General features: G+C 32.7%; 1 protein-coding gene across 1 annotated transcript; it reads right to left on the reverse strand.

Moving 5' to 3' along the window:
* Nucleotides 1-3,287: 3,287 nt before the first annotated feature.
* LOC112513983 lies at nt 3,288-9,873 on the reverse strand. Its single transcript, XM_025120235.1, has 7 exons — nt 9,471-9,873; nt 7,142-7,282; nt 6,481-6,846; nt 5,379-5,624; nt 4,840-4,932; nt 4,144-4,344; nt 3,288-3,625 (listed from the first exon to the last, which is right to left on the reverse strand). Exons 1-7 carry the CDS (start codon nt 9,837-9,839, stop codon nt 3,410-3,412), a joined length of 1,632 nt encoding a protein of 543 aa, XP_024976003.1. The 5' UTR covers nt 9,840-9,873; the 3' UTR covers nt 3,288-3,409.
* Between the last annotated feature and the right edge of the window lie 3,444 nt (nt 9,874-13,317).

A 13,317-nucleotide genomic window follows, 5' to 3' on the forward strand; every position in this document is an offset into this window, starting at 1 on the left:
TTTTTTATTTTTAATCAAAATATATCTTATCAATAATCTTTTTTAAATTTAGGTACTTTTTTGGTATATTTGTTTCATTATATATATATATATATATATATATATATATAAGTACTTTTTTGGTTCAAAAAATGTTTAGAGACTTAATCGCTGAAAATATGAAAGTTCATTGGGGTTTTTTTCCATGTTTTTCTCTTATTTTATCACATTAATCATTTTTATATGTTATAAGGATGTATCTAACAGGTTTTAAAAAGTCCAAGGATTTATTTAACATATTTTAGAATGTCCAAGGACTTATTTGTTCCAAAAAATTGTCTAAGAACTTAATCATTTCAACACTAAAGTCCATTGAGTTTTTTTAGACTTTTCCCTCAATATTAAATACAAAGTAGAGGTGGAATTGATACAGTTTTTCAGTGTATCAATCAATTATAATTGATATACAAAATCCTATAATATGTATCAATCAATTGTATCTGGTACTAAATTAATCGGAAATTATTTTTTTGAATTGTTATATATTGGTACTGATTTTGTATCAACTTCAAGTTAATATATCAAAAACATGTCATTTGTTCAAATTTTGAGTGGTAATAATTTTGAATTTTTAGGTAATATATGTGATATTTACAGGTTTTTAATTGCAAAGAATACAAACTTAATTGCACAAAATAAAAACTTGTAAACATTTAAATGTATAGGGAAAAAACAGTTAAAGTTATAATGATTAATATTGGATACATGAAAATACAAAAACTAATAAATAATAAATAAGTCGGTACCATGATACTGCTGTGGTACTCGACTTCCAATATTATGTATCAACCAAGTTTGCATACTTGATATGATATTACCAACTGATTGTAATTGGTACCAACTAAATTGGTAAATTTAATTGATACAGTTGGTAGACATGATAGCTGATATGGTTTGGTTTGGTATAAAACTGTTACTCCTATTACAAAGATGCAGAATCATATAAGAATCTTATGTATTGTGAGAACTGTGAGAATTTTTATCATAACGTATCATTTTATATGGTTTGGTACATCTCATCTCGATGCATCTCGTTCTAATATGATTATAAGGGTGGAGATTTCTTCTTACGCTTCTCAACTTAACTCTCTTTCTCATTGGAACCCAATCATAATATATGATGTATAGATTCTCAAAGTTGTAATAATTTTTTAGGTTGCCAAATGACTAGCCCCTTATTTTCTATTTATGTAATAAAAGTGTTTAAACATTAATTAAAATATTAATATTTTTTAAATAAAAAATAAAATAATGCTACACCTTTTATTTGTTTTTTATGAGGTGATTTGTTTTTTTTATGATGTGCTGAAGTTTGAAATTTTATTTCATTTATGATTAATAAGAGGTGGTGTTGAAGTCTGAAATCTGAATCAATAAGATTGTTTTTTTGTAAACTGACAAAAGTCTAAAGTCTGAAATCTGAATCAATAGTTTGTTTTTGTAAAATCAGATGCAAATATTTTGCAAATTTCTCTTGATTTTCATAAAATTTATGGAACATCGTAAGAACCTTTTGGATACCTTTCAGACTTCTGATGCTACCGGGAATGCCATCAGTGAGTTTTTTTGTGGAAAAATCGATACTTTTGATAGAGAATAGATCGCCGATAGAAGTTTTTGTTTCACATTAATCATTTAAGCTAACTTATATTTATAGAAATTATATATATATATATATATATATATATATATAGAGAGAGAGAGAGAGAGAGAGGGGGGGGGGAGAGAAGATAGGGGCATGCATTTTACATGGGTGATGAAAGGACGGTGGCATCTCTGGTGGAGAGAAAGAAGCTATAGCCAAAGAGAATTAAATAAAATGAGAAATAAGAGGAATTAAGATATTATTTTACATCTTATTTCTCCAGACCCTATTAAGTGATAAAAGACTCTGAAAATAATAAAAACAAACAGTCTAAATTACAAAATGTCTGAAGAAAGCAGACATAAGTGAAAATTAAGAGCTGAAAATTAAAAAAACAAACAAGACCTAACTGATTAAACTAACTGTTAGTTGAAAAAAGTAACTGTTAACTAATAAGTTAGTTAAGCTAGTTGTCATATGATAAGATAAATGGTTAAGAAACTAGTCATGTTTGTTAAAAACTAAATGGAAACTCAATATAAAATAAAACATTTTAAAAAATTAATAAAAAAAATATAATCGACATAATTAAAAAAATATATTTAAAAACCCTGAATTTTAAAAATAATACTAGTTGTGTACCCGCGCAATGCGGCGAGAGCTATGAATTTTAACGATTTTGAAGTTTCACTGATTTTATAAGATAAATTTAACGATTATATAGGTTAGACTTGGTCTTTACATATTAATACAATTTGAATAAATAAGAGTTATAGTTTCAATTACAGACTAACGATGAAAAAATTGTATGACAGTTTAAAATCTAATATATTTAAAATCCAACATATTTAAACGACTCCACAAATGTGTTCGATTTACACCAAGAGCAAAGAACCAAGAAACTTGAGTTTTAAGATAAACACTCAAAACCAATAAAGAAAACTATAAATTTGACAGATCATAGGCCATGAAAAGACAAAAAAAGATGAGTTTTAGAATGAAATTTCAACTGTTTACCCTCTTTCTTGTCCAGAAACTCAGATTAAGGTTGAATTAATACATGTATATATATTTCAAAAAAACCCAAGAACATATTAATTCAAAACATATTATACAGTGCAATTTGGATAACCTAACCCCAAAATATATAGTATATATATAAATAAATAATTATAAAAATATAAATCGTAAATATTAAAAATATTTTTTCATAGGATATATAATATATAAATATAATTAAGTCAAAAACTATTCAATATTGGACTCATTTCGAAGGTATTAACGAGACGATTATAATTGTGTAACTTGTTAAAATAAAAATATATTTTTTAAACATGTTTTAATTGATATACGATTATGTATGTTAATTTGATAAAAGTTTAAAATGAAACATTTAAAAGTAAAGGACATAAAGTAAATTAATTAATTAATTATAGGGGTATAAAGTGTAAATTTAAAATTATAATTTAAAAAAAATCGGTTATAAGAGGGTGAATGTATGTGAGAGGTGAGTGTATATGAGGAGAGAAGGGGGTAAAAAAGTGAAAAAGTGAGTATAAAGGGTATTTTGGTCATTTAGAATTTTAAGACTTTAAGACTTTTGTTAAATTTGCTTAATAAAATAATATAGATAATACCTTATGATCGTCAGACAAGACCTAAATCACCGTAATAACCTGAATGTTACTACTAAAACCCGTTACTACATTCATCGTTATCACATCCAATATACACAACGATAACGTATCGCTACATTCATTTACTATACTAAAAGATCGATCAATTTCAACAATACTTCGGTCTCGAGTATTCAGGGGCCATCGAAGGGCAATTTTCCGCCATATGTGGGTACGGTTCGATACTATTATACTCGGGTAGCTCCATTCGATACTTCCCCTTAATTTGACAAAAGGGAAGCTTCACTGTGTCTGCATCGTTGCACCACTTCGGCAGGCGGCTCGAGTTGTTTTCAAAGAAATTGAGCGTGTACGCATCTTTTATCTGCGTAGGTGTCGATAAAGGGATCATTCAGATAAATAACCTCAAAAATGAGTAACTTATGCATTTCGTCTCTGAGGTTCGTTAAAATTTGTGATTTTCGTCCCTGTGGTTTAGGAATTACGGTTTTGGTCCCTATGGTCTGTAACTAATTGCTATTTTTGTCCTTATTATTTACAATTTATTGTTGTTTCGGTCCCTATACTTTAAAGGTAAGAATTAGTCCAAGGATGAAAATAGCAATAAGCTGTAAACCATAGGGATGAAAATGGCAATTTCTAAACCACAGAGACGAAAATCGTAATTTGCTCTAAATTTTTTTAACTCGATGACCATCATCTGACCTGCGCCTCTGTTTCAGGTTCAAAACAGTCCGCTTCCGTAAAAACTTACAGAGACACTAGAGGGTCATTTTGCAAAACAAGCTTTTGAAGGAGGTCGTTGAACTAAACAGTACGTCGATAAAGATACAAAATCGAGTGAAACCCGCATGCGTATTCGCAAATCATGGCAAAACTCACCGTAAATTCGGTAACTTGAATCTCGTTTGCAAGATCACCAAAGAGTCCGGCTTCTTTGTACATTTCGAGGATGAAAGCGACACAAGATGTGGACTTTCCGTCCACGTACGTCCAATCGTCTTGTTCGGGAATTGTTAATAGTTCCGCGAAAGACGAACCACGCCTTTCCACTTCGACCAAAATTTCAGGAAGGTCGAGATCCTGCAAAAAAGACAAACCATCAAACAGAATTTTCCTGTTGGATGTTATCTGTACGCCAAAACCGGACACCGAAGTTCTCAAAATTTGTCGCAAATGATTAATTCGAAAGGGTAAAATGCAACAAAGTTTCGAAATTTCCTAATTTGTACCCATTTTGGACCTAACTTGCTGATCTTGTAATAATTGATGACGTAGATGGTTATTTATGAAAAAGTTGCAGCTAAGTGGACAATAAGCTTGAGATCCACGTCATCAAATATTACAAGATCATAGTTAACGGACAAAATGGGTACAAAAATATATTCCCTTGGTCCCATAATAAATGTCCAAAATGAAAAACGCACATAATTTTAGAAGTATGTAGGTATTACAGTTCTAACCAAGTAAACGACCATTTTACCCTTAATAATAGAGATAGAATTGACTACATGTATGTCAAATACCTAACCAAATACATGTTCTCGAGACAGAATTCAAGAAAATCTTGACACAAACCTGTGTGCCGAGCCGCTTGTTCAAGGCTTCGTTCCATATATTGGAAGCATAATCGGGTCGTATTTTGTTCCATACCGTCATCACCGAAGCAACCTGTATCAAAATCGGATATGTTTTAACCACAAGGATGATACCTGATTGGTTTGAGCTTGAGCTCCAAAGGTCAAAAGTTAATTGGTTTGAGCTTGAGCTCCAAAGGTCAAAAGTTAATTGGTTTGAGCTTGAACTCCAAAGGTCAAAAGTGCCTGGAGGTCCAGATTCAAATCCAGGGAAGAATAAAAATCCCCTTGTGGCCACGAAGGTTCAAATGCGGTGACTCCGGGCTACCGACAAAGCTGGTAGTCGCTCTAAGATTAGTCGGCTTGCATAGAAGGTTGGATATCCAGGTTAATCAAAAAAAAAATACGCTTTATATTTGCAAACCATCCCAAAAAAGTGTCCACTTTCCAATTCTACCCTTAATCATGAAATTGATAAATTTTCTCTCTGTTATTAAGGGTAAAATTGTCATTTAGTTGATTAAGAAGTGTAATAATTACCAGATTAGCGTCCAATGGTGGTGGATAGTTTCCATCGATGGTGTCGATCCAGCTGAATATCAAATTATGATAACCGTACGGCATTCCTATCATACTTTGTGCGTACTCCCATGCAGCAGTTTCGTTAAACTTAGATCGAAGGTCGGGATGCAACGGGAGCAACGCAATATGCGGATTCGTATTATCTTTCGTCAATTCAAAGTTCCACCACTCATCCCATGGCAACACAACAATAAGGTTTTGACCCTGAGATAAAAATGCATTTCGTTATCGTAACTAGTCGTAACCGGAAACAAGAAAAATAAAAAAATTGGATAGAAAAGCAGAGCGTCAAGAAGGTGGTTAATTGAATGACAATTTTACCCTTAATGTTACCCCCTCTGTCCCAATATAAACGTCCACCGTAAAAAAACACAGTTTAATAAATGTGTAATTATTACATTTTTTAATTAACCGAATGATAATTTTACCATTAACGGTAAAGGCAAACCGTCTCTCTCTTCATCTCATCAACTCTTAGATATCCGTGCTTCATAATTGAGGGTAAAGTTGGAACTTTAGTACTCCCTCCTTCCCAAAATAAATGTTCATAGTGAAAAAGGCATACAGTTTTAGATATATATAATTATTACACTTTTTAATTAACTAAATGACAATTGTACCCTTATTAAGAGAGCGAGTAATGAATTTCTCATCTCATTTAAGGGGCAACATTGGAAAGTCATCTTTTGCTTTTGGGATAAATAAAGAGGTTGTTTGGTTGATTTTCCATTAAGTCCCGTATGGATAAAGAAGCTGCAGATTAATTTGTCTGTATAGATTAGGAAAGTTTTTGTTTGAAAGGGTTTTTCCATGGACGGATGAGCGTGTTTTTTTAATTGAGAGGGGCAGATTTGGAAAAAACTTGGCTTTCTGCAGGAAGCCCCCCCTTAAGAAACATACAGAATAAGCCACTTTATATATCATTAAGCCACTACCGAACAGTCATGTATAGCTGACCGAATAAGTTGTGAGTCCCATTAAGCTCATTAAGCTGCTAACAAACAAACCCTAAAATAGAAATACAAACACTTATTTTAAGACTGAGGGCGTAGGATATTACCTCTTCGTCTTCATGTCCAGATTCTCCAACCCATAGTTTGCCTTCCGAGTCCCTCAAGCAAACGGCGGAGTGACCCGCATATGCCCCCGATGCCCATTTCTCAAGAGTCTCGAACCCGCCCCATAGTCCGCGGATCTTTGATATTGCAAGAAAGTCTCCCGATTGTATGTCGTCTAAAGTAATGTTCGTTACCCATGGCTCGGGACGCTCTTCAAACTTGGCTCCCATGTGTTTCTCAAGAAAAGCAAGATTTGAACTCTCGCCCCATTTCGTATTTGTAAACAACGGAAATACTTCCCACAATGCTTCAAGGGTTCCTAACATCCCGGCTTCCATGAGAAAAATGGCAACTCCCTTATGTTTTACCTTCAAAAACGTAGAGACTGTTTATCATATATTACCAAAATACCCCTTCATCTAATCTTTTCTCCATAATGAAAAAGGCATACATTTTTAGAAACGTGTAATTTTACACCTTTAATCAACTAAATTACAATTTTACCCTTGATAAGAGAGGGAGGAATGAATTTATCCATCTCATAATCAAGGACAGAATTGGGAAGTAGGCACTTAGCTTTGAAAGTGGACTCTTATTTTTTAGACGAACTGAAATAGAAATGTGAACAGTTATTTTGGGATGGAGGGAGCAGTAGTAACTTACATATTCGTATTCGGCTTTTCCTTCCCATTCATCAAACTCGATTTTATGTTCCCGAGATAAGAAATAGTAGTCCCACTTCACACGATATGGAGTAACGAAGATATAAAGATCCATACATGTCCAACTGTGTGCATTGCTTACCTTTAAGAAGAAGACACTATTAGCGACTTAAAACAAATAAGTGCATGTAATAGAAAAACTCGAGCAAAGCTCTCTTTAAGGAATGTGGATATACGTGTGTGTATATATACATATATATATATATATATAATATATATATATACATATATTCATACAGAGGGAGGTTCAAATGAGAAAAGTAATAGAATAAATTAAAATAAGTGTCCACATTTCTATTTTGGCTTGTCCCAAAATAAGTATCCACTTTCATAAGTGCATACTTTCCAATTCCACCCTTAATCATGAGAAGGAGAAATTTATTATTCCCTTCATGAATATGGGTGAAATTGTAATTTAGTTAATTAAAAAGTGTAATAACTACATATTTCTAAAACCGTGTGTCTTTTTACTGTGGACATTTATTTTGGGTTAGAGGAAGTAAAAAATAGCACCACACAACATGCTCATCGGAATATCCACTTCCATGACCATAAAACGGAACTCATACAAACTATAATGAGTAGACCCCCCTACGATTTACGGACATTCAGAGCATCATTTTGCCAACTCCATTGACATATTATCTCAAAATAAAATAAAAAGTGGTTACTATAGCGGACATAACCAGTACTCCATAAGGATTGGGTTCCGGTAAGAATGAAACTTATGATGAGAAGGGTAAGAAGGGATCTCCGCCCTTGGATCAATCCTAATTGAAGATCAACAGTAATGAGATGTACTGGATCAATTCCCGTGAGAAGCGCAATTCATTGGGTGGGGGTGAGATTAAAAGTTATCAAGGGTCAAGATCCCTTCTTACGCTTCTCACGTTAACTCTCATTCTCACACGATCCTTTGTCTACTCCATAATAGCTATGGTCTTATGACAATTTCAACATGATTAAGAATGACAATTTCCGTGTTTTACCCTTTCATTGTCTAGATTCTATGAGTTTCTTGTTAAAAAGGGTTTATGTTTCTCACGTATCATAATTAAACAAAATTCCCTAATCATGTAAGCAACAATTGTGATTTGTGGCCACTGAGTTTATTAGGGCTAATTTCTTGCAATCACAATTTGCCGGGATTAGTATGGGCATAGCTTGGGACACCCTTCCAAAAAGAATTCCCTCTTAATCAATCTTGGCGGAACTCTACCACACGAAAAAAACCTCTTCCAATACAAAACATTCCATTTCAACAAAAGAGCTCTAAACCCTTTCACGATCAATGTGTGAATTTCTACTCTAACATACTTCAAGAAGCCCTAATTGTATAAGCTAAGACCAAATCGAACACACCCAGAGAGTACACAGACATCTCCCCTATCCCAGCTTGTGAAAAAAAAAAGTGTGTAAAAGAATTTAAGTGAAAAATATGGGTACTAAGGGCATCTCCAACCGTACTGATTTCTTTGGAAGGGTATCCCAGGCTATGCCCAAACTAATCCCTGCAAAAGAGACTGTAAGACATCTACGGCCACAAACCTTGTGTTATATATGAGATTTTGCCGAAGAGGAAGCTTCAACCGTACAGCAAAATGTTGCATACACGCCATGTGGTTGGAGTTGAAGCAACTTTTGGTGCTAATGCCCCCCCTACCCAAAAAAAAATGGTGTTCTTTTTTGTGGCAGGGTTGGAGATGGGTCTAAAAAGCCCTAAAGATTTAAGCTCTGAACCATAAAAAAAAACTGTACTAAAAATCTAATCACCAGCAATTCAAGAAGCAAATGATAGTTAAAAGAATCAAGAAACCAATAACCCACATGCCAAATGAATCAAAATACCAAATTTGCACAAAACAGAAGATCAATTAACAAATACAAAGTGATTAAACACATAGTTATTGAAAATTTAATCAGCAGGACATAAACTGTACCAAAAAATATAATCAGCAGCAATTCAAGAAGCAAATTATGGTTAAATCATCAAGAAACCAATAACCCACATGCCAAACAAATCAAAATCCCAAATTTACACAAAATAAAGATCATTAACCAAATAAAAAAGCGAATTATAGTTAAATCATCAAGAAACCAATAACCCACATGCCAAACGAATCAAATTCCCAAATTTACACAAAATAAAGGATCAATAACCATAAAAAGTGATTAAACACTAAATATATACATACACACACACACACACACACACACATATATATATATATATATATATATATATATAGATGTATGTATGTATTATAGACCTTGATATGAAGAGTTCCTCCACCAAACTCACTGCCGGTTTTGTTATGAAGTTCTAACCAAGCAGTGTTCTCATAAAAGCAAGACCCTTTCCAATTTATATAGGAATTATTGGAAACAGATGCGGCTCCGACGAAAGCGGGCAACAGATCGGTGGCGGTTCGGAGGGAAGTGAGGATTCTCCATGAAACTTGCCGAGGTAACAACGGAAGCAGGTCTTGTGGAAGAATAGGTGCCCTAAGAGCTTGAAGTCTTGGAGTGTAGGTACAGGTGATGATTAAGAAGACGATAATGGTTATGGCATAATGGGGTTTGATTGAAAGAAGGGATGATGATGATGATGATGATGAAGAAGACGAAAGGGACGCCATGATCGGTGGAGTAGGAACTCGAAAGACCACCGGAGAGTCTATGGAGTATTGGTAGATGTGAGGATCCAATTTTGGAATCTTTTCATCCTGAAAATTGGGAAATTTGTTCTCGAGTCCATTGAGGTTATGAAATATATGCTTCAATGTTTAATTATTGGAAAAACATGCTTATATTTTTTATTACCAAAATACCCCTTCGTCTTATGGTACGATGTATTAAGTAGAAGATACCGTATGATGTGCAATAATGCCGAAAGTACATCGATCCATAAAGAGAATGATGTCACGTATTTGTAATTAACCAGCATTTTGTTTGAAGAGTTGAAGTCGAGAAGTTGAAAGATGATCTCATAATGGAATTCCATACGCAAATATGGGTCTCGGTATTTCCCAAAACCATGACATCATCAACATACATATGGGCGGAAACATAAACCAATGTCCAGTAAAGTCTTTGTAAACTTGAAGTACCAATTATCGGAGGCGTGGTGCAAACCGTTGAATGATTTCCTTAATGATACATTATCGTCATTGTGTCATGCAAAACCTTGACAACTGGAGTTCTGATTTTGAGAACTCATTTCAATGTTGATCGGCTTGGATGTTTGCTCACTCAACTTTCACGAACTAGGAATTTGATCACGTTGGGGTGCACCAATTTCTTGACGCATCAACCCAATCTTCCATGGGCGATCATGACTCGGATTAGGAATCGTTGTGTGTTCTCTTCGGTATATATTTCCTTTGATGCTTACATTCATAACTTTTACATTTAATGAATTCGACTCACCCATGTTATCTTTTTGGATCCTCCCGTCGTCATCATCTTTCTCACGGTACTAATTTTATGCGTGTTATTGACACCCAAAATATGGAGGTCACACTCATTACATGTGAATCAGTTCAGTTAATATTTGGTTCATATATAATAAATAATTACTTTTGTTATATGAAAATTGAATATATATATATATACACACACACACACATATACATATGTGTGTGTGCGCACGTGCAACCCTTTACATTTATACAACCAACCGTTCATTTAATTTGATAAATATGTGATTTATAAAAGTTTTGACTGTTTTCTAATATAAAATATTGATCATAATTAATAAATCATAATAATCTTTTATAAATATTCAAATCATAATAAATGAACTCTCACGATTTCCATAAATATCTCAATTAATTGGGGTTATATTGGTTGTACAAATGTGATGAGCTGCATTTGAAACGTCCTCTCTCTCTCTCTCTCTATATATATATATATATATATATATATATTAAGCATTATGATTTATATTTCACAGTACTAGTTTTATTCTCTTATTTCTTACTACTCACTACTGATTTAGTGATTTAAATGTCTATGAACTATTAAGCATTCTGATTTATATTTCAGTAGATTTGTTACAAATTGGTTTATTGTCTAGTGAAAAACATGCTATTTTATTACAAATTAGTTTAATTGTTTGTTCCTCCAGCCATCTGGTTCATTATGAATCACTCAAATTTTGAAGTGTAACATGTTCATTGCTTTTTCAGTTTAACCGAAATAGTAAAAAAAAAAAAAAAAAGAACCGGAAATTGAACCGTATAAGTTATCTTTATTCAGGTAACCTCAATATTTAAGTCGAAACGGAATAACCTGACATTGTTTTGATTCAAATGAGTTATCCAGTTTCAGTATTTCCTTGACACCCTTAAGTTTTTGGATTTGTCACTACCAGTAGGGGTGCTAAAAAAACCATCCGTAAAAATTCAAAAAGAACGCAACCAACGCTAACCTGATACATGGTTGATACAAGATTAGGTCGAACCATATCTATTGGGTTGGAATTGAGTTAGAGTAATTTGAACCTAATCTAACTCAAGCCAACCCGATGAACCAGATGTCTTTCTATACAATGAATTTAATATGATTGTTAAGTCCTTAATCAATATATGTACATCAGACATTACACCATAATTAACTATATTCAATATTACATTCAATTTCAGCTGTAATTTTACTTTCTTATTTGCATGAACCTTCAACTTAATTTTGAGTTTGTTTGTCTTTTTTATATGTTCTCATTTTGATTTTACTTTGCTTAAACACAAACACTTAGCTAGATTGTAGACTGATGTACCCAAGTTTCAACCCGGCCAATCCAACCTAAACCAACCTAACACGTAAGGTTTAGGTTAGGTTGGTTTATAGTTTTGTTTGGATTGGTTTGAGTTAAGATTTCTCAAACTGTAAACATTGGATTAGATTATTCAAATGCTTTCAACCCGACCAACTCAAGTACTCAACCCATGTGCAACCCTAACTGCCAGGTGTGTCGTGCCTTTTAGGGTGCGTTTGATATCCAAACAGACTGGATTAAATAGGACATAACAAAACATAACAAATGAAGATATAACTGGACATGAGATAACAAATTAAATGACCAATTTATCTATAACGAGTCGTTTATATATTTTAATTAATTTATATAATTTATTAAATTATAATGAAATAAATATTTTTTTAAACAAAATATATCATTAGAAAGTTTTTGTCAACACGATTAAAATGCCACCGAAATAAAAAGTTTATTTAGTTTCAATTTTTATTGTTATACCTTTTTCGCATTGTTTTTTATTATTAATATTTAATAAATTACATAAAGTAACCAAAACATAAAAACCATATAAAAATAATATTTTGACGAACAATAAAATGAAAGTTTGAATAACAAAAAATACAATAAATAAAATTTTAAAAAATGAATAAAACGTAAAGAGGAAGACATATTTTATGTTTTAGAAGAAAATTAAGTTCTATTTTGAGATTATACTGGTCAAATATAAGTCTGTCGTGGAACACGCCTGTTCCACTTTCTTCTATCAAACGTGGGCAAACCCCTGTTTTATCCTGTCCTATCTTGTCCGGTATACAAAACACACCCTAACTCATGGACGGACCCAATGTAAAGCATATCGTGGCCCATTCACCGTATTGTTCATCCATCGTAGTCTAAAAAATTATAGGGCCGTGAAAAATGCAACCATATTAACTTGTTGTGTGCCACCATATATATTTTAAAACTACAATGAAAATACAAGTTTTCCTTATTAAAGTTGGTCTGTAAGCCTCTTCTTTCATCACATATCCAAGTTCAAATCCCGTTGGTCTCATTTTCTTAGTTTTTAGCCTCACATATGAAAAACAATGAACTAATTTACTGACCAACAATGATATATATATATATATATACATATATATACATATATACATACATATATACATACATATATATATATATACATACATATATACATACATACATACATATATATACATACATATATATATATATACATATATACATATACATATATATATATATATACACATAGGGTTGGGTTCACGTGAGACCAGCCTGTTTTCGTGAGACCCGTGAGAACACATTTTTACACGTAACCTTCACAGCAAAAACACTGT

Source organism: Cynara cardunculus (assembly GCF_001531365.2).
Source record: "Cynara cardunculus var. scolymus isolate 2C chromosome LG 6, CcrdV1, whole genome shotgun sequence".
Classification (NCBI taxonomy): Eukaryota; Viridiplantae; Streptophyta; class Magnoliopsida; order Asterales; family Asteraceae; genus Cynara; species Cynara cardunculus.

Excerpts from the sequence above, each read along its gene's own strand:
- LOC112513983 (XM_025120235.1), bottom strand. The coding sequence starts at position 9,839 with ATGGCGTCCCTTTCGTCTTCTTCATCATCATCATCATCATCATCCCTT. Across the intron at positions 4,345-4,839 it reads ACAAGCGGCTCGGCACACAG|GATCTCGACCTTCCTGAAAT; the intron begins GTTTGTGTCAAG and ends TCTTTTTTGCAG. Across the intron at positions 3,626-4,143 it reads TTCAAGTTACCGAATTTACG|ATAAAAGATGCGTACACGCT; the intron begins GTGAGTTTTGCC and ends ACACCTACGCAG.